Source organism: Etheostoma spectabile, chromosome 24 (assembly GCF_008692095.1).
Source record: "Etheostoma spectabile isolate EspeVRDwgs_2016 chromosome 24, UIUC_Espe_1.0, whole genome shotgun sequence".
Taxonomy (NCBI): Eukaryota; Metazoa; Chordata; class Actinopteri; order Perciformes; family Percidae; genus Etheostoma; species Etheostoma spectabile.
The window spans coordinates 12,005,910-12,028,582 of record NC_045756.1 but is presented as its reverse complement, the minus strand read 5'-3'; the positions used below and the strand labels follow the sequence as shown (position 1 = coordinate 12,028,582).

The following is a 22,673-nucleotide window of genomic DNA, read 5'->3' as shown; positions in this document are numbered from 1 at the left end:
CTACATACATCTGTTCATGCCTGGCATTAGAATGTATCTTGAGCAACCACTGGAGATCAGATCTCACTTACCTTGCTCTATGTGCAAATCCAAACATACATCATTTTCCCGAAGATGCCATCAAATGCGATGTGGCCAACTGGAGGCAGCAATGCACTTCCCACGCTGAGTCTGATAGAAATGGAACCCTCATATTGTCTTCAGGTCAAATTGACCTGTTTTCCTACATCACTGTTCTTTTAATTCCCCAAAATAACATAATTGATTCCACACAACGCTCTTTGGCAAGTACAAATCTTGACTTTCGTTCATTTTGGGGTGTCTTATTCAATTTTATAGCGTTTGAAAAAAAAACACTGAAGTGGTTTTGAAACAGTTTTGAGTAAAAGTTGACATGTTCCAGTCTGTGATCATCCATCAACATCCATTCCTTTAATTTTAGTCGAAAGAATTCCTCATTTCTGCTTTTCTAACTCAAACATTAGGTATAATTTCCTATAAATGAGGTTTCTTGACCATAAATTCCAAAAACAACTGTAAAACTGGAGTGAATAAGTCAAAAAGTGGCAAAAAAGTGTTGAAAAAAGGGACAAAAATGTAAGAAAAAGTAACAAAACATTGATAAAAAGTGTCAACAAAGGTGTTGATTTTCATATTTGATGGGAGGACGACACAAGTGTTAAAAAAAGAAGAAATCAAAACAATACAAACTGGGTCTATTCCTGTGTGTGTTCCAGCCAAACCAGATCGCCCAAGATGTTTGACGAACCTGTAATATATTTTATGGGCTTTCCGAAATATTCAGAATTTGAGAATTATGTGCTTCTGCTTATGCAAAAGGATGTCAGTTAAGTAGGCGACCCTTCAGTGTAGCCCAGGGGACGCATTTGCGAGCACACGTGAAAAAAGAATGTGGCCTTATGCGCTTATAAACCACTTCCGAATTTGGTCTGAGTGATCTCAATGCATCAATGCATTCCCACCGGTCGCACCTGAGCGGTCCACTTGTGATTGGACCACATAGGGTGAATGTGAATGCTATGCTGTAGCCGTGCCAGATTGTTGTTTTCTCTTTGTTTTTTTGTCAGCTGTCCGACCTCTGCCGTACGCATGGCAACCGTTGACGCTTGCGTTCATGAATCTGTCATGTGTTTTCCTTCTGTCGAAGCTCGCTGTAATCTTTCCATTTGTACACAAGACATCCGAGTAAAATACAGAGCGTGGTACAGGATTATGGGGGAGAAGTGAGGGATGGATGTGGAGTGGCAGAGTGAGAGGAATGGTTTTAGAGAAATAAAAAGGGGCAGACTTTAAGAGCGAGGGGCCGGGGGAAAAAATAGAAAATGAGAGACAGAAAGAGGCAGGAACAAGAAGCGGAGAGAGACAGAGTGAGTTGTGTCAAATGGATAAATGTCAGCAGGAGCTTCATCGTCCGTCTGCGCTGAGCTCTCTCTCCCAAAATGCCATGTGTAAATCGTATAGCCGGGGCCCTTGGCCTGCCTTCCCCTCGCACTGTAATGAGATTACAGGCCTCTACTACAACACACTTTGTGTGTGTTGTGTGTGTGTGTGTGTGTGTGTGTGTGTGTGTGTGTGAGAGACAGAGAGACAGATAGAATACTATTGAGCCTGCATGGAAGTGTAAATTTTGATGGCTTACACGGGCCGAACGAATCACTCACACCACCAAACAAGACGCATCAAGGAAGATTTGGCTACTTATCTATCATTACACACACACACACACACACACACACACACACACACACACACACTCTTACTTACAGCAGGAGCTGCATGAAAGGAGTGCAGAGGCTGATTTTTATCAATGTGGATCAGTGTGATAAGCTTCTTGCCTGTCACATACATTTTATGACTTTTAACCCCAGTGAACAACTTGTGAGTTCTATTGGATTACAGCGCTAATATGGCTTTACAAATATATAATAAACACACTAAATCTTATCATGGATATAGTATACAGACACTATTTAATAATGCAGTCTCAGCAGGAACACACCAACAGCATTATGGCGATATTATAGGACATTAAAATATCATTAAGTATGATAGGTTTACGATAAACTCATTATTAAAGCATGGATTCCCTACACAGGGATATATTTTTCCTACAGCCTCATCCTGCATCACATTTTAAATTAATATTTACACTGTGGAACAATATAGCAGCCTATTAATACTGTTTCCAGCTAATGCTTGTGAGCACATGATGTTTACTCCACGGCTTCTCCTCTTAGACTAGCCTTTCAGACCCTCTTCCAAATCTAATATACCCATCCATAAATAGCTCACCTATCGAGCCCATGGTTGGCTTGAGTGACGTGCCGCCAGAGCCAATCCCGACCGCTAAATCTGCTTAAACCCGCCTCTCCAACGCTCCTCCGCGGCTCAAATAACTCCTCAGCCGCCCATTCGCCTTAAATGGACGCTCAGGGGAGTTGATTGACAAACTAAGCAACGCCCTTTCTTTTACCAAGCCCCTCCTCTCCTTTGGCTCCGTATCAGTGTCTAGTTTGGCAACACGGATACGCATGGAGCCTCCATCACCCCCTGTCTCTTTTACGCACCGAGTCCGATAATGCGCGCAGGTACAGGGACCCTAATCGCCACATTCCCAGCCGCTACACTGAACAATTGATCTCCTCTTATGGACTAATATGAAAAAAGTAGATGCAGAGGTCTGAGACAGCCAAAAAAGGAGGCATATTTCTTGTGGATCATTCTTGTTTTTCATCCCCGAGCGTCAGCATGGATGTCTTAGCGAACCACAGTATCTTTCAGGAACTTCAGCTTGTTCACGACACCGGCTACTTCTCTGCCATGCCGTCGCTGGAGGAAAACTGGCAGCAGGTATGTCTCAACTTTCGTTCCTAGCTGGTGTAGCCTACATCATCTTCGTTACACAGCTTTAACCACACAGTTCGCTCGCGTTCACGTGCGCTCGAGACGCAGGCGTCAACTTTTCCTCAAAGCGTGGATGTGTGTAGTTCAGGGGGAAATGAGGAGATGAAATGCTTTCCATCACTCGTATAGCAGACAATTTTCCCAGAGATGGCAAAGTGGATTAGATGCGAACGCACGCGGGTGCGTAATAAAGCTGTCAACTGCTATTTGGAAAAGATGAAGATCCGAATCCCATAATAGAGACTGAATTGGTCGTGAATAATACATCTACATTCCTCAGATTACTGAGTTTTGAACCCCCTGCATGGAGAGAAGTCCCCTCACTTATTCATAATACATACCCTAACATGTCTGGCTTTGTACCATCTCTAAATGCTGGGGTGGATAAATGTGTGAAGGCTGCGCAGGAAAAGAAGAACCGTCCCCTACATTTTTAGCACCTCACACTTCCTCTATCCAAGTTCAGGCAGATAAGCACGGGGTTCCACGCGGCCACATGGTGATAGGGAGAAGCACCGGCACTTTACACGGCCATTATATTCCACACACTCTATCCCACATCTTTTTTAGTTTGTGCAGCTAAAATTTCCACATTGCACATTATTATTAGTGTGGGTGTGTGCGTGTGTGTGTTCTCTACTGTAAAATTGCTTAAAGTGTGTCCTTTTTAAATAATTATTCAGTGTTTCTCAGCCTGAGCACTATCTTCCACTAACAACCCTTCGTTTTCCTTGATCTAAGTCTAAATAAGGGCCACCTGCATTACTGCTGCTGCGGCTGCTGCTGCTGCTTATGATGATGATGATGATGCTTTCCATGCTTGACTGACCGAGCAAAAAAAAAAAAAATCATTGCATGGAAATTTGATGCCGGTATTGTTCATGCAATAGGAGCTTCGGCTTTTCCCCACTTCTCTGCTCCTTGCGTATAGGGAGGTGGAGGAGGGAGGGGGAGTGATAGGGGGAGACGGAGAAGAAGGAGAGAGAGAGAGAAACCGGTGCGTGACGGCGAATCCATTCGTTGTGGCCAAGCAGCCTAATTGGCATCCTACTGTTAGCCACCGACGCATCTTTTAACAAGTCTCCAACTCACAGCTCCGCTGTCTGTGGATTTCAAATGGCACGGGCCTGCGTGTGCCATATGCAGTGGATATCTCTCCCTGTTTCTCACCCACGGCCTGCATTTCAAAATCAATACCTAATGCAAATGGAAGTGGGACAGCTGTGTGTAGGCAAAACAATAAAAAGCTCTTATCGGTGGAGACTATAAATGTCTGCAGATTTTTCAGCCTGGGACAACGTCCATTTTGGAATTGAAGAAAAGCATCTAGTTTAACAGCCAATGTCTGTTAAATGTGGATAATGTTCTTTCTTTCTTCTTCTTTTTTAAGCTGATATCTGCTCTTACTTTTACAGTCTGCTCTTTTTTATTATAATTTTTACTTGTGAGATATCTGATTTTAGGGATAACCTCTTTCTATCGAACCTGGCTTCAGCGTGGCTGGCATAAACTGATAAACTTCTCAAAAAGGAAATGTCACCGGGTTCTTTTTCTGATAGCATCTATAGATCTGCATGCACCTTAATTATGGTCCTTTTACTATCAAAATGTAATGAAATCCATTAAATGCTGATAGCAAAAGGACCATCACTAAAGAAAACACTAAAAACGGGGCCTCTGTATCATTCTTAGGGCTTAAAAACACCTTTCCAATTTTGCAAGCTTTTACTCAAAGCATTGTCTTGCATCCCATAACGGATCATTGCAGTGAATATCAAAGTTTTTGCAACAACCCTTATTTGGGATAAGAAGATTGCATTGTGTCCTTGTGAGCACAAGGATTACGAGTTGCCCCACACTTTGAAATCCCCTCTCCCTGTGGCCAGGTTAGCTCAGTTGGTAAAGCAGGTGCACGCATGTAGAGGTTTACTCCTCGATGCCGTGGCTGCGGGTTCAACTCTGACCTGCGCCCCTTTGCTGAATGTCATTCCACCTCTCTCTCTCCTTTCATGTCTTCATCTGTCCTGTGGAAATAAAGGCCTCAAATGCCCAGAAAATAGTTCCTTTTTAAAAGGAAAAAAGAAACCCCCCTCACCCCACACAGCTCAGAAATGTTCTTGGCAAAGCAATCCTTGTGTTCATTGTAACAACATGAAGATGCCACCGAGCCCCCCTGAATACATGAATTATGAGTTGTGGCTCGCCTTAAAAGCTCTGCCTCCAGCCGACACCCGCGGTTTGAGCAATCCCCTCTGTATTCCAGGCACAATTTAGAATTGGATGCTTTTATGGGGTTTGATGGTGAGATAGGAGGCCGTTGTTGTCGGACCCTAAATGGCTCCCTGAGATGCAATGGCAAGAATGATGACTGTGTCCACTGTTGGTGTCTGTGAGGCATGATTCAGACGGTTATGGGGGGAAGGGGAACAGAAACAGAGAAAAGTGTTTTGGAGGTCTGCAGATGGTACATTTGAGGCTGCTATTTGTTCCATTATTGAACTAAATAGTGCCAAACTGAACTGTTCTGTCTCGTTTCCAAATCCCAGTACAGTTGGTTGTGTATAGTTGGAACAAACAGCAGGGCTGAGATGGATTTGGAACAAGCATAGCTGGTCATAACGAAGTTATTATAGTAGAACCCAGTTTCCCTCAAAGCAAAGTGTACATGTGCAATCTTGCATCTTCATACCAAAAGAAATCAGTGTTTATCTTGGCTGCAATTTCCAGTGCTTGTTATGCTCTTTTGTAAACTGGCATAATAAAGCCTCATTTGGCTTTACTGTCAAACATTTAGCAGCATCCTCTGGGCATTCAGATACTAAAATATGAAAGACAAAACATCTGGATTGAATTCCCGGCTGATCTTTTAACCGTCTTCATGCTCTGGCGATGACGTGTCCTCATCCACGGCACTTGACCCTGACGGATAGGAGGTAACAGGACACCGCAAATGCCTGTCTGTCATTGACCTCAGGACACACTCCATACCCTCCAATACATATATTATTCTTTAGGGGCTTAACAGACACACACACACACACCACACACACACACACACACACACACCACACACACACACACCACACACACACACCACACACACCACAGACTGTGTGCCTGATGCCTATCCAAGCGAAATGTCTGTATGATGCTGCACGGTGCATTAAGGGCTTCTATATGTGGATGTGGGTAGATCACACATGGCTTCAGTGTTTCTAAATGTGGAAGGAGCAGCGGGGCGCTTCGGCGCAACCTCCATAAGCAAGCCTGCGTGCTCAGATGCATCCACTTACATCCGCTTCTTGCTCGCCACTCGTTAACAAGCCCATTTCCCAGGCAGCAGCGGCACCGTCTGTAGGTGGGGGAGCAACCGTAGAGGTGGAGGAAGAAGTTGCAGAGCATGCACATTCACCTCGCTGCAGGGTTTCGCATTTCACAGTCTGGTCCCCCACTCCCCACCCCCGCCCCCACCCCAAGGAGCGACAAACACACACAAAAGACAGTCAGAGAAGAAGAGGGTACCAACGCATGGTGTCCTGGGGAACAGGATGGAGAAGCAGAGATGCAGACAGATGGAGTTTTTTATATTTTGTCTGAGGCCTTCAAAGGAGAAGTCTCTCCTAAAGCTGTGGTCAGGGTCAGAGAGATTGCATGGCGACCCCTACCTCGGCCCTTAGAGAGATCACAATAAGGAGTACCCAACAAAAGAGCAATAAGAAAGACAGAGCAGGGAATCTGCAGCAAAATTGTAAATATCCATACGCGTCCATACGCTGCCGTGTGTATGTCTGCTTACGTGGACGCCGGTGCGTCTGTGTCTCAGTATGTTATGTAATCCTCAGTAGGCCACAGCTGCTTTCTCACACACAGCAGGCGTACTGGGGAGCGCAGCCAACTGGCCCCCTCCTTCCTGTCTCCGTCTTCCTCCATCCCTTGTTTCTCAATTCTCTTTTTTTCCTTGCTTTCCTCTTATAGAATTAGCACAGTATGGATTTTTGATGTCTGCAGGGCTGTTGTGTAAGACTGGTGTGTGTTCTGCTATAACACAGCGTATGTCATGTAACAGTGTTCCCCAAGTCACTCTTCTTTGCTTTGCATCACCAGTACCAGCAATAAGAACATATGATTTATGATATGATTGTCTGAATCATGTATTACTCGTCCAGGTATGGGAAGCTTAAATGACCAGGTAAAAACACACCCCATCTCTTCTCTGCTCTGTGACCTTTTACTTGCTGCTATTTGATGTAATTACATGCAAATTAAAATTAAATCAATCCTGCAATGGGCGCAGTTCAGTATTCTGTGAGCAGGAGGAGGAAGGACAAACTGGGACTTAATCTTATTTGTCTCCAAAGAGCTCCTGGTGGTGTCTTCGTTCCGCGCCTGTGGCTTTATTAAAATGTCACATCAACTGTAAGTATGACATGTGGAATTCCTGAAATCAAGTTTGGATGCTCTCCTCCTCATTCTCTTTTAGTTTAACTGACATCTGGTCCAGTTTGAACAAAACCATTCAAAATGTGATGGAAGGCAGGCCAGTTGCATTGCAGTTTCACCCCAAACGGGACACTACATTCATTCCTAAGAGTTTGTGTAATTCATACAATACACCAGTCCTTTATACTGTAGCTGCAGTTAATTCCCAGACATCCTCAAAGTATTCTGACGAGCCCTTTGCAACCTCATGACACTCTTATGTTGAATATAGAATTGATTTCTTGCAGTGTTGTCGTCTAACCCCATAGCAGTCAGAAGATCTTGAAGATGGATGCCATGTAGAATCTGTTTGACATGGCCCGGCCAGTGCTGACCGAGGCATGAAGGGAAGCCTTTGTGCCCCATGCAGCATCTCCCCTGTATGCTTTTAAGTGTTTTCAGCCACAAGGTTATCACTCAATGCATCGATTTGAAGAAAAGATGCATGTCTGGAGGTGGGGGAGACTCTACCGAAAGAGCCATGAGTTCATCTAATTAGTATAAACAGATGAATGAGCTGTAACAGCAAAAACTCAATTTGGCTTCTGAGCAGCAGCAGCAGTTATGTTAACAAGACAGGGCTTGCTGTTTTCTAGGAGTTTAGCTTTGCCATTTTACCCATAGTTTAAACTCCAGAAATAAGAACACCCTCATTCTCGTTTATCTGTGTTGCATGCATGCATCCGCACAGGTTTGACTTGCCAATATGTTGTACATGCTCAGATCTCCATTGTTTTGGATGTGTTATCTGTGCACACCGCCACATGCAAGTGCACAGGTTTTGTGTGTCTGCGTATGCTGTGTAATGAGATGTGCAAGCGACCCCCTGACCCAGTAACATCCATTCTGCCATAAGAGCGCTTACTGAACTCTGCCACCTCTGTCTCATCACTCAGGCAGCTGAGAGGCGATTGCCAGTGATAGGTGCCTTCTACTGCTTTATGGGCGTTGATGAAAAGGTTGGAAGCGCTGATGAAAGAGAGGACGCGGAGGATGCATTCATTTGTCTGATGCTCTGGTGACTGGCCCGTCAGAGAGAGAAGGAGAGGACGTGGTGTAGGAAAAAAAACTCAGCAAGGGGAAGACGAGAGGAAGGGGGGGAAACAGGAGCGTTGTGAACAAGCACATCTTTATGTATGGCTTCCGTCTGCAAAACGCTCTGCCACCCCAGGTTTGATTAACAGTGAGAAGACGAGCCAGTCATTTTTTTCGCCTCACACCGGCACACATGGCTTGGCAATGACTTTCACATCATTTGAGGCGAAATCGGGAAGCCGTTACAGCACCTTACAGTGATCCGACATGCTTCGCTGCTGCCATCCGGCTTGGCAACCGCAGGGAGAAAAGAGAAAGGAAGAGAGAGTCACAGGCACTCGTTTTATGCTTTGGATTTACCACGAAATCTCTCTCTCTCCCTCTCTCTTCATCTCATGACTCGTTCTCTCGCGCCGTCTCTCTTTCTTGAATTCTGAGAAGACAGAGTCACAGCTGCCTTGTTTGATTTGCCCTGCTCTAACCCCCATTTAAAGTCAGTCTTTCTGCAAAAAAGTCAAAACTCAGGAGTGTTATGCAATCAACATTTGGCACAATGCGGAAGAAAGGCTCATTTACCCAGAATGCGTCCCAAATAATGGCACCGAGCTGCTGGTGGAATCGTTGCATTAAAAGAGTAGTTGCATCTATCACAGACAAGAATAGGCATTCTGATATCAGCTCTGCATGCGTCAGTGGACAGGGGACAGACCGGGACAAACTACCACCTGCTTTACTTTTCATCATGCAAATAATAGGCTTAAAGGAATAATTCGACATGTATTCCCATCCTCGCTGAGAGTTAGAAGAGACTATCAATACCACTGTCATATCTGTCCATTAAACAAGGCCATGGTTAGCTTAGCTTAGCAGAAAGCCTGGAAGCAGTGAGAAACAGTCTGGTTACTACTTATTAACAGGTTTTACGTTTATTTATTCCATGTTTTACTGGGTATTAAGTGCAATTTTTTGGTCAGGTGCTGGGATTTCCTGGAAGTGTGTTGCTAAGAAACAGTATTTAACAGTATTACAGTTAAACTGCTTGCTGTCATCCGCTATAAACATTTGTGGATGTGTAAGTTTCTATTATGAGAACATGTGTTTTGATTTTTACTGTCAGCCTGGGCCTGGAGGGCCAATACAGTGTCTGACTATGTTTATGAGCTTTATCAAAGATAAAAGATGATGAAAGATGACTCACTGTCGTTGCTGATGTTGCCATGTAGTGACACGTCAGCGATATGTATTTTAAATGACACAAAATCATTTCCTTGAATCACTGCCTTAAGTATCTAAAGGCTTCAAGTAATCTGTCTGTTGCCGTGGTTACGTCCTAATTATTTCCTGCTTGGACCGCAATGTGTTTAATCTTCCAGCATGTTCACATCTATAAAAATCTATTGGCTTTGATTATGGCCACACATTTGCGCCATGTCCAGGCATTTTTATAGCCATCAGTGGCTGTGGCATACCAAGCGTTACCTCCCATCTTACTGCCTACCTGTTGCTAGGCAGCCTTGGCAAGCAGGAAGGCCAGCTTTGGCCTATTTGTTTGTTTAGCTGTCATTCTGGGAGGCTAATCCCACCCCGAGGGACTCGTAGCCATCCAGAAACCAGAGACGCAGCCATGTGGACCATCTCTCTCCAAAGATTGAGCGAGAGAAAAGGGGGAGAAAGAGATGGAAGGTGGAAAGAGACAAGGGCAATTTGCCCTGAGTAAACACCACTGCTTGTTGTTGTCATCCAAAGCCGGTCATCAATCACGGCCCTAAGCTCTTGGTGGTGACAGCCGCAAGGACGCCCTGCGCTCTGAAACCGGTCAGATAGTTTACAAAGCGAGACAGTCATCGGTGAAGATCACAGCTGAGTTACCAAGGCAGGCCTTGTTGACTTTTTAGAAGCGTGCGCTTTTGTTAAGGTCTTTTAAAATCACGTTATGTTGTATGAGTCCAGCAAAGAACAATGCCAGTTGTCGGTTTTGAGAAGAGGTGTGACTTTTAGCGGTGTTATGTAAGCGACACCAAGTATCTATGCAGTCACGTGTGTGCGCGCTTTGCATGCCAGACTCAGCTGCAGTTGTCCAACATGCAAAGACAGTGGTGTTTTTCCACCTGCTATGGCTCGCTGCTCCAAAGAGGTCTGCCTGGTTGGCCTGGGTGTCAGGACCTTTTTTCCCCCTTCAGTATCTCAGTCCTTCCATCCATCTATCCGATCTCTAAAGATTCCTCATTCTTCTTTTCTTCTTTCATCACTACTTCCACTACTAGTTTTTTTCTCCAATTATTATTATTTTTTTTTAATCTTATAAAGAAGCTTTATTTTGATTTCATGTATTTGAGGACTCAGATGGGTGCTCGGAGACAGCAAAAGGATGTTTTCCATTGTCAGCAGCGGATGCTAAATTCTCTGGAAGATTAAACTGGGTCCCTAATTACCCTAAAGACACTGGTATATCCAGCCAACTGGGTACATCATGTAGTTTCTGTCATTCCAAACCGCTGCAGGGCTGAGTTGTCTGAATAAGATAGGACTTTTATCCTTAAAAACCAGGGAAATTCAGCTTGAATTGGGATTAGCCTATATGTCAATGCCTAAAAGCACACATTTTCACTAAGAAAAATATTATTTTGACAAGCAGCCTTGGAACAAAAAGGCTGTAAAGTAGAAAAGTAGTCACAGTAGACAGTCAGAGAGGGTGATTTTGCACCCTGCTTAACTCTTCGAACGGCCTGGGAAGTGCCCTTCTGTGATTTAATGAGACCTGTGGGAAGAGCCATTCATCAGCGTGACAGCGTACCTCTGTTTCCCATTGTTCTGTGCTGGTATGTGAGGGGAGCAGTGTGTGTTTTAGCCTTAATGATAGGCTGGCAACCCTTTGATTAGATGAATCTCCTGGTGCTAATTAAGATTTGGACTGCCAAAAGACATCTGTGTTTATGCCTTCTTCCCTCTACCTCTCCCTTTATGTACAGTACTTGCATGTGAGTGTGTGTGTGAGCAGTTCACAGGATGTGTGTTACAGTGTTGGGGACTTTCTTGGTCTTGAACCGGGTGTTTTAGTGGAGTCTTGTGGCTGACATAAGTGCAGGGCCTTGGGCAAACACAGTGTGCCATTTCAAAGATTTTGGATGCAAGACGTGTTTTTTTATTCCTGAAAAGTGGATTTCCTGGAGGTAAATGATGTTAATCTGTACATACATTCTCATTATCAAGTCATTTTAATTTATTTATAAGAAATTAGGAGATAAAAAGGGTGCACAAGTTTTCAGGAAAGTACAAATATTAAACTTGTTTTGCATATAAATCAAGCTTAAAATTGTGGCTGTGTTGTTAAAAAAAGGGAAATGACAGGTTGTTACTCAAATTCAATTCAATTCAATTTAAACTTGATTCTTAGAAGATACCTGAACAACAAGATTTGCATTGCAAGAAGTTGTATTCTCACCAGAATTCAGACTTTGAATCTGTGTGTCATTCTCCAGACTTACACCCAATGTGCTCTACTAAATGTGTGAGCATGTGGCTGTATCCATCTCAAAGCAGAGTCCTAAATTCTATTATTCAACGCTAAATCAATCAGAAACAAACTATCCGTATGGGAATCTGTGATTTAAAAACATTTAAGAACCCCTGCTGTAGATGTTTTTCCTATCTTTTAACTAAGCTGATGGTGTCGCATAAATGTTTCACTACCCAATTTTCCCTCGCGTATTTTCAATGAAGAGAATTTGATAACTTATGCTAACAAGAACGAAAGCACGCCCCCCCCCCCCCCCCTTCACTCCCTACTCGTCTCTGCAAGCATATGTGTGGCTAGACAGCACATTTGCCCACTCTCCAGTTTACTGCTATGTGTGTAATTCCATCTTTTGCCCCAGATATTGTTTCATTGTAAAATGATGCCAATTAGTAAAGCCAGTCGCCGGTGGCCGTGGTCTGGCTCCGTCTTCGTTCCGGCGAGGAGAGTTATTTGGGTCGGTAGCTATTTTCAGCCTGTGATGTTGCCAGGAATACTTTAGGGAGCAGCCACTGTTTTATAAGAGAGCACATCAATAATTTTCATTGCTGTGTGTGTGTGTGTGTGTGTGTGTGTGTGTGTGTGTGTGTGTGTGTGTGTGTGTGTGTGTTTGTAAAAGCGAGACAGCGACAGAGAGAGCTTCACAGACAGAGTTCATTGGGTTTGTATGTGTGTGTTTGTACTGTACTTGTGTGTGTGCATCAAAAAATAAAGTGGCTGTTTTCTCCCTAGAATATTCAGCGGAGCAGCTGGTGTGCATACTGTATGTGTCACATGCACACACACACACACACACACACACACACGCACACACACACACACACACACACACACACACGCACTTGTTTTCATGTTGCACATGTTTCAATGGAACTATCACGACCTCCCATTAATTAGAAAACACTTTCAATTGCCTGCCTTTAAACTTATCCCCAAACCATAGCGCAGCTCTTATTCTGGGCTTCACCCTTTGCCCTGTAATCACACGCTTTCTCAAACTGAACGCTATACTTGTGGCACAGCAATCAAAGCACACACACACCAACACATATAGAGCTAAAGGCCAAAGTCAATGAGATCCTAACACCTTTCTCAGTGCATCTAACTGCTCTCTTTCCCTCCCCGCTGAGCCGCCATGCATTGTCAGGGTGAAATTGGGTTGAAAAGTCCTTGCCCTCCGTTTATGCTTACCACTGAAAAGCCAGCCGCTCGGCACAGAGGGGTGAACAGGTTCAGCCCGCCACGCTGCCTCCGCCCATCCTTGTCCAACCTAAACTCCCATGCGCTCTCTCTCTCTCTCTTGCTCTCTCTCTCGCTCTCTCTCCTATCTCTTGGAGGACAGCCCACAGCAGTAGCTGTGGCGAGGAGACGTCTTTCAATATTTTAAGCGGCTTGGGCTAATCTTTGTCGCTCAGGTTTGTTTTGAAAGCACTGACGTGGGAATAAAGAGGAACCGACAGAGCCCCACCTCCTGTTTGCACGCTCTCGGATACACATAAAGTCGCCGGGATGTACACGCTCTTGCGTAACTTCACAGATTCTCCACCCGCTAAAAAAACACACACACTCCAGCACGTCTGCGATCCTGGGCTAATCCACCTCGGCCTCAAAAGACTGTGCCACTGACCTGCTTCATCCTGCTCGTTTTCTTGCCGCGTGCTCGTGCCAATCGCACATTCACCACCCCTTTTGCTTCTTAGCTAACCCGAATGTTTGGAGTGACAAAGCCTGAAACTGTGGCCCTAGCAGACAAGCGTCACACAGTGTTACACAACACCTGCAGGTGAAACACAAGACCAGATGGCATGCAAGAAACAGAGGTTGCTTTCTTTGCAGCTGTAGAGAAGCATGTAAGAATGAACCATTCTGGCTCTTATCAGTGCGGGCACGGCGCCACAGTTGCACTTCACGGTTTGTGGACGTGATCGGGATACCGAGCGGCCCTTTCTGACTTGCACTGTATGAGGAGGAAGCTGAGTTTTTCCGCTTCACGGTTCCCTTTATCTCTCCCCTCTCTCCTCTCCCCTCTGTCATTTTCAGCCCTCCTCCCCTCTCTCTTTCTCTTTCGCTGCTCGCCACTCTTTTTTGTTTTTCCATGCCTTTTCCAGCCAAGGCCCCATTCTCTCGCCCCGTCATTGTGTGCGGTAATGAAGATTAGCCAGCCTGCCGCACACAATGGGGTCCCCACATCCGGAGCGCAGACTCCCCAAATCCTGCTGCAAGCTGCTAACCCCGGTGTAAAACCTCTGTTGTCGCCGACCCCCTCCATCCATGTACCCGCACACATACATTATTCTGGTTCATTCACACACACGAGCACACAAACGTGTCCGATAAACAACACTCTGCCGTGTTGAAAGCAAAATGGCTGAAATGTCTCCTGATTAGATTAGGATGGCTTTGACAACTGAGAGGGAGCGCTTGGCGACTCAAACGCCGATAAACAGCAGCTCACCAAAATCCAGTTAAAGAGAGACAGAGTTCCCCTCCCCAGCGAGTGCAACACGGCTCCACTCGTCGGGATTATACCCCAATCCCTCCCTTATCCCCTACCCTCCCCCCCACCCCCCATCCTCCATGCCTTGCTATTCTCCTCTGCGCTCCAACCTCGCCCTCCTCTCCATCATTCATCTTCTTCAGTCTCAAGATGCTTCTTCGGTCCTCCTCTGTTCTCTCCTCTATCCTATTTCACCCTCACCTCTGTGATCCTCGACTTAATACCAGAACAAAGGCATTTTCCACACTTTGTCACAAGCCATTGATACGGAGCAGCAGAGGTCTTTATACGTAGTACTCTTGTTGTATTCTGGGCCTAAGACCTCTTAATAATGTCTGTATCACGCTTAAGGTCGGCAAGCTGTTTACTTGTCAGGCTACTTTCAGTATTTAGAGGATATATGCGAAGCTTTGTCTGTGACAGCAGTTTTGTTGTTGTTGTAGGACAAAAAAGCAGCACTGATTTTGGAAAGCTAGAACCAGTGAATTTGTTCATTTTGGTCCATCATTTTTGGGTTTAATGATTTTTTCATATAAATCCAAGTTAAGCAGAAATGTAGACGTTCAGATTGACTTTCTTTTAGCACTTTAAGGACCAAGTGGATCCGTTGCTTGTAACAACATTTCTTTAAATAACTTTTTGCAGAGAGGTTCTTCATATTGGCGTCCATGTTGTGTAATGGGAAGACAGAGTGGAGGTCCCTTGTGTCGGGGATGATGCGGATGTGTGGTTTCTGTTGTGTCTGCTCAGAAAAAGCAATGGGAAATGTCTTTCTGCTCCATTAGGCAGGGGTCACACAGGTTTTTGTTCTCTGAGTGCTCCATCGGTGTGGCATTCCTGCCAGATGAAAGGTGCTTTGAAGATTCTCCATCACACACAAACACACATAAACGTGTCGCGTAAACCGACTGTAACTGAGGGCTTAGCGGGAAGATGTCTTACCGCAAAACTGATCCTAATGCTATTCCGCAAAGGAAACAATCACAGGGTTCCATTCCCATGTCCAAGAGCAACACGCCGAAGACTGGACCTTGAATTACAGTGTCAGCTTAAGTGCGTAAAATGTAAATCTAAGCATTTAGTCCAACAAGACAAAATTGAATTTGCTGCCTGAAAACCGTTTCAAGAGTCTATTAGCGCATCCATCTGAACAAAAATTGACTGTGTGCAAAGGAGGTGTCAGGTTTACAACCACATGTGCATTATTCCCTCAAACTCACGTCAGCAAATCGTGATTTAACAACTGGCAGCGTCTGTTATCAGCCTGAAGCCTGCACTGTGTAAAACTGCCTCGAGGTGCTGCGTTGCCAGCCTTTGACGGAGAGGCTGACGGCGGCCCTGATTATTACTGTGAGGCTAATGTCGTCTGATAAGGCTGTGTGTGTAATTAAGCTGTTTCCGTGGCGTGTTATCTGAAGCTAGGTGAGGCTCGGCTGCCTGGAGAGATGGAGCTGTTAGTTAGTGAGGAGGAAGACTCCTGTTTCCTGTCTGTGGCTTTTCAAGCTTCATATCTTTCCCTCTCTTTCTTTTCCCCCTCTAATCAGCAAAGTTTTTTTTTGCTTATGCACCTATAGCTGGGAAGATGCTGTGACTTCCCCCCTTTGCACTCTGTGTAAACTTTCCTCCCATAATCTCCAACGCAATTCTTTGCAAAGCTCGACTAGAGGCCCGTTTTTTCCTCTTCCACCTGTCTGTCTCTTCCTTCTTCTCTCAGGGAAGGCAGATGAATTAGCTCCGTCTCTCCCCTCTAGCTCTTTCTCTTTGTGTCTCTGCTCCCTCTGTCTCTCCTTTGCTTCGTTGCTGCGGAGCCCTGTCGGGGCATCAGGAGCTCTAAGATCCCTCCGGCCAAACACTGCCCCCCCCTGCTGCTCTCTCCGTTGAGAATAACAGGGTGAAGCGAATGCGCTCGGCTATTCAGATCAGTGTCGAGGAAAATCTCTCTCCCCCCCCCCCCCCTCTCTCCGCCCTTCCCCTCCTCCTGGCCCCTTAGGCAGGTTTCCCCCCGCTCAACTGGGATCCACCGATGACGCCATGCTGCTCTCGAAGGAGTCTGATATCTGGGCGCCGGAGTTCTTAGTGAGTCCACAGGAAGGAGCAAAAACCCTGAAGGGCAGCTTAGATGGGAGGTGGTGCTTTTCTGAGATTTTGTGTGCATATGGGTTGGGGGGGCTGTGTGAGTATTGCTCAGTGAAGCTATAGATTACCGTCCCTGTCAACTGCGACGGCCACCGCTGATGAGCTCCTGCGCGGTATCATTTCGTATCGATTAGGCACTGCGACGCAAACACACCAAGGCTGTTGGGGAGATGGCCGGTGCCTAGGGCTACTGGTCATTTAGCTGTCACCTCAAAGTGATGGCTCGGCCTGGCTCACCAGATCAATGAGAGACACAGGCCCTATAACACACTATGGCAGGATAAGACACACATGTGCATAGACACACTCACGTACACACACTCTGTGAAAGACTGCCCTTCTGGATTAACTGCCCAAACTTTTCCTTCGATAAAAGTGCCAAGTGTGGTGCTGAATTACAAACAGCAATAACAAAGATGGCTGTAAACAAAGTCAGTAAAGTTATACAGTGAGTAATAAAAATGAAATCAAAAGAATGAGGAAAAAAAGGATAAAGACAATTTGCTTACCTGCAGGCCAGAAGCTCCTATTGTTGTGATAGTTGTGCAGCCTTTCTTGAAGGGTAAAACTGATTTATGTCTCAGAAGGTTTTCAATCAGAGCTGTGGTTTCATTGCACTTACACCCTCTGAATCAAACCAAGGCCCCTTTTAGATTCTGTGGCCAATGACATTTAGCAATTTAAACCAAAGCACACAACAAGCAACAGACTGTTGAGTCAGTCAAATGGGAAACAACAAAAGATGAGAAGCCGGTGTTAATTCACCCATGGCGTGAATGTTACTCACTTTAAAAATGAATAATCAAACCCCTGCTAGATATAAACATGGCCCAACCAAGTAATGAAAATGTCATGTTGGGGTTGAAAAGGAATCTTTTTCCAATTTGTGGAAAATGACAACAATTAAAAGCAAATTCTGCGCAAAAAGATGTTTTGCAGTGATGAATGCATCAAATGTCGACACCACACATGGATTCAGCCCCATCACAACAAATACAATATTCAGAAGCCACAAATGTATAAAAAAATAATAATAACTAAGAATACCTATGTTTATTCAATTTAAGGCAGAGTTTCAAAACAAAAAAACACTCTCACATCAGCCGTCATTAGCCGGTTAGCTTAACTAGGAAACACCTAACCCGCCTTGAAGTACTGTAAAATTCTACATAATCCTGAATGACACAGCTATTCAAGGAAGATGCTGCAGGGAATCATGGGTCATCTTTAAAAAGATGTGACAGCACCCCCCAAACCCATTGCATGTAACAATAGCGCTGCATCACCCCCTCCAGCTCCGTGGCCCCCGTATAGTCGTGCCCTTTTCAACCCTGATAGCATCAGCACTGGATATTATTCATAGCACCTTGTCTCTATCACGGCATCTGTAAAAACTAAACATGATTATTCTAAAATTAATGAGCCGTATCCACCCCATTACATTTATCTGTTTAGTGGTGTTTTGGGCCTTCCTTTAGGCCATTATGCATGCTCTTCTGTTCATATTTATAACCCAGGCTTTTTATTAGCGACCTAGCGGGGTGCTAACAGTTGGGAGGCAGCCTGCGCTTTGATGGTGATGGCAGGCGGCTTGGCGCAGGCCAAATGTGAAGGGAGGAGAGAGGATCAGCTGCCAGGCCGAGGGCCCCGTGGAAGAGGGGAGGAGAGGGTGAGACAGAGGAGAAAGAGAGAGAGAGAGAGAGAGAGTGACTTTTTATAACTTAAAAGTCAGAGAAAAAGCCTGCTTTACTTTGCGAGAAGCAGGTCTTGTGATCAGCATTTATTTCTCACACCTGCTGTGTTTCAGGATTCACTGACCTGAGGTGGGTTCTGCATGAGGGATTCAGTGTGTGTGTGTGTGTGTGTGTGTGTGTGTACAGCAAAACAATTAAAGTGCATTTGTCTATGGGCCCCTTTCTTTCCTTTTTTTTGGCTTTTTGTTTTAGCATTTTGAGCTTGAATATTTATGGATTTTTTCAGTAAAGCCCAAGTAAAGAGGACAGGATTAAAGTGAGTTGAACTAAAACTGCAGTGACCTGACCCTAAACCCAACCCTAACTGCATATTATTCCTATTTGAGTAAATACACTTCTGTGGGCTGCTGAGTCTTCTTGTTTTCACATTCATTCTTCCACAAATAGGACATATGTTTATTTATGAGTAGGAGGAGAAACAGCATGTAGAGGAGAGTGCACGTTTTGCACTAAACACTGCTGAACTGGACACCTTCTGGATGTTTTAATGACAAACACAAGATGAAGCACAGATGACCACACTTGCTCATCATCTGAAGATCAGTTTTGACTGACAACCTTTCCTTGTTGTAGAGCTATTTCCATTGTCCTATAAAAGCCACAGCTATCCCATACATTCATATAAACTGTCAATTCCAAATACTACTTAAAAAGCATGTATTTTGTTTTACACTCTTGGAGGCTGAGTGTGACTGAAGCCACAGCTGATAATCGTCATGGTAATTAGCTGTGCAATGAAGCGCTGCTGTGCTCCACTCATCAACCCTTCTTGGAAGTGACGTTGGTTATGGCAAGAAAACCAGAAGAAACACACATGTAAGCTAAGAATTGAGTCAACTATTTTGAGAATCATCATCATGAGAAATCATTTCATGTATTTAAGGAAAATTGTCAACATGTATTTGGTTTTTTTTTGTGGAAGTTTTGTCAAGCAAATCAAGCAAGTTGAATGCTGCGTTCCAGACACAGTTTTTAGCCCGTAAGTTACGACTTCAAGTCACGACTTGCGACTTGGTAGCGTTCCAGGAAAAGTCACGTCAAACCCTTCTAGCTAGCAGATTAGAAATTGCTATTATCAGCTAGCGCTAGCTAACGTCAACATTAGGTAGCCGCTAGCTAACGCTAGCTGATAATAGCAATTTCTAATCTGCGACATATTTTGGACTTCATTTAATAAACATATCCTGTAGTAGTACACAATCATATGTGTATTGGTTTGACTACAATGTGGAATTACTTTACTTTGCCTATTTGTGTCTATTTGTTTTTTTCACCGCCGTCTGTACAGCATCAACAGGGGTCGCCATTGTTTATTATGTGTGTGTGACATTAAAAACTAACTTGAAGTACAACGATCTGGTACAAGTTCACAAGGTAATAAGTTCCAGGTTAGACTGCCATTCCAGGGTACTTCCAAGGGGGATAAGGTCATGAAAACACGGGTTACGGGTTGCCCGGAACGCAGCAGAAGATCATTACTAGTAACAATACATTTGATGCAGGAAAGGTAAAAGATACAGCACAGCTGGCAGAGTCACACTAATCTCATAACTCAGTGTTTGAACATCAATCACTGTCAACTTTGCCCTTTGCTAGTTGTAGCCTTACACTGCTCAGCCAGGTTAGATTAGACGTTACCTGACACAACCTGAAAGTGGCTTGTGATGAAAAAAAAAGGTTAGATCTTATACAAATATTGTTGCTCCCACACCACAGTGATTTTTCTCCGGGTTGGAGGTGGCGGTGGGGCTGCTGGAGCAGCCATTGGATTGTCTCAGCTTATCCTGGCTCGCATGAAGGAATCATCTCGAAAGCCTTTTAGGCAATGAACCCTGGCTTTATGCAGAGCCAATTGATGTTGGCTCTCCAGATCGGAGTTTGTCCAAACAGAGCCGAAGCGGGCCATCAGTGCTCCTTTATCTTGGCTATTGGGCCATGCTTCTGGCTCTTGATTCCTTGCCTCTATACACATGCAAGTTGCACAATCCACTTTAGGCCATGAGAACAGCGAATAGACGAGTTTATGCATTTGTGTAGGTGTTTGTTTGCACAAACACACACAAGTAATTAAGCACAGTGTATGTATGCGAGTGTATGTAATGCTACTCACACATACACTTGCAAAATGATGGGCACACACAAACACACGTACACACAAACTGCAATAATTACATGCAGCCTCATACACAACAAACACCCACACTGCTCCACACTACACTCTCAGAAACCGCTGATCAACTGCATGACCTTCTCCCTTACAATGTTAATGTCACCACCTGGGGGAGGAAAGTGGTGGGTGGGGGAAGGGCCTTGATGGAGTGATGGGAGAAAAGAAAGGAAAGGGAAACGGCAAAAAATGGCACGATAATCCTGTTGTACCGGCCTCCCTCTCAACTCCGGCTTCTGTCATTCTTACCTTGTCAAAAATACCCTCTGTATGCACAGAAATGTACAGTACACACACTCATAAGAAACAGTATGCATGTATACACACACAAACACACACACACACAAACTCCACCATGTCACAGCCGACAACCAAGCACTTCCTTGCACATCACCGCGGGTTGTAACCTAACATTCAGTGTGCATGAACCCTTGTGCAGTGTGTGTGTGTGTGTGTTGTGCGTGTGTGTGGCCTGTGGCTTGCCCGCTGACAGGATCCTGTTATGCCAAATGTCACACTTCCAAAAAGGATTCACCCCCCACAGAGAAAATGAAGTCAACACCTTCCTTCACTCTTTCTCCCTCTCCTCCTCTCCTGCCTCCTTCACCTCGTCCCTCCATCATTCTCCTCCTCCTCCTTCTTCTTCACCTTCCACTCAGCCCCCCTCTCACTTATCCGTTTCTATCCTCTTTTCCGCTCCCTTGAACTATCTCTAACTCTCACACACACACACACACACACACACTCAACGTGGTTTGCAGTCCTCAGCGTTTTGTTGAATAAAGTCCCCTTTTACCAGCTGGTTTTAGCAGATAATTAGCCATCACCTTGGGAGAGAAGGAGACGATAATGAGAAGAATAAAAGGGCAAAAAGTGTGATTTGGGGGAATCGATAGGGGTGAGGCAGAAGTAGAAAGGTGATGCCGAGAATGAGTGAGACGGAAAGCGATGTGGGCGGATGGAGGGGTTGGAAGATGGTGCTGGCCATGTTTTTGTTGCCTGTACACGCCTTGAGCACATGCCATTCCCTTCATCATGTCTCCATGCCTTCAATATTTAATTGTGCTGTTAAAGAAAAAATAAAGGGGGAAAAAAATGTCTCATTTAATCCACAATTCACTAGCCTCAGCCATCAAGGCTGTAGAGACCTCTCACATAGTACATGAAAGAAATATCCTCACAGAAAAATACTAAAATAAAGAAACATGTAGGTGTGCAGTGGAGTGGGAGGCACAGCGCATTATCTTCCCTTCTTGCTGTAGATGTCTCAAGCAGCTTTTTAATTTGATGTCAGTATGCAAATAGTTCAAACAGTCAAGAAACAACTCCAAATCCCTTTTTTGTTCCTGGAAGAATACGACTTAGAGGAGAAATTACACTCCCCTCAGCAACAGAAACCCCCCTATTCCATAAAGAAGAAAAAAAATGTGCGGTTTTATTTTTAGAAGGTGCAAACAAGGAAAAGGGGGAGGCGGGGGTATGGGGGGGTGCAGGATTGTTAATGTCTCTGATGGGTTCAGTCTGTACAGCCTTATTCCTGATAATGGAACTAGATACTCTGTCTGTCAGTGCCTATTTACACACAAATGAAGTGGCGAGTAGCACGCACCCAGTGGAGCTGCTAGCCTCCATCTCAGCTGTCAAAATGGGTTAGTGGCTACAAGCGAAACACAACGATCCTTGGGATCAAACTGGCAGCGTCCATTCTAACATAATAGCTTCATCCTTGGACATGGAGCGTCTCGTTCCCTCACTGGGCTCTCCTCTTAGAACCTTGCCGGCTTGTTGTAAAGTAATAGACTTCTCAGGATGCCAGTTCACACAAATCGGCGATGTAGCCTTTTTTATTTGCCCTCCGAGGGGAGAGGTGTTTGGAGTAATAGGGATGAAGCGGACCATGAATGCTGAATAAATCTTCCTATCTTGGCTCAGTGGAAGCCAGTGCACACATGGCTTGTCAAAGCGTTACATAAAATGTTATTTGATAGGAGTTCTGTTCAGTTTAGGACTTCTCCTCCTGCTATCCACTCGGCTTGCTTTCATTCCAGGCTACAGCGGTTGCAATCAATCAGTGTGTAATCAGCCGTCGAGCTGGAGCTGCCAGGTAATCCTGGCTGTCTTGGTGGCTATCTGTGCATGTGACAGCCAGCAGAGCTGCTAAGTTGC

The 22,673-nt window shown here is 44.9% G+C and overlaps 1 protein-coding gene across 1 annotated transcript in view; it reads left to right on the top strand.

Moving 5' to 3' along the window:
• Positions 1-2,513: 2,513 nt before the first annotated feature.
• LOC116674116 (Krueppel-like factor 7) overlaps positions 2,514-22,673 on the top strand; it is a 34,835-nt gene continuing 14,675 nt past the window's right edge. Inside the window, exon 1 of the mRNA XM_032506615.1 lies at positions 2,514-2,871. Coding sequence (XP_032362506.1) covers positions 2,692-2,871 — 180 coding nt within the window. The 5' untranslated portion in view covers positions 2,514-2,691. The remainder of the gene's footprint in view (positions 2,872-22,673) is intronic.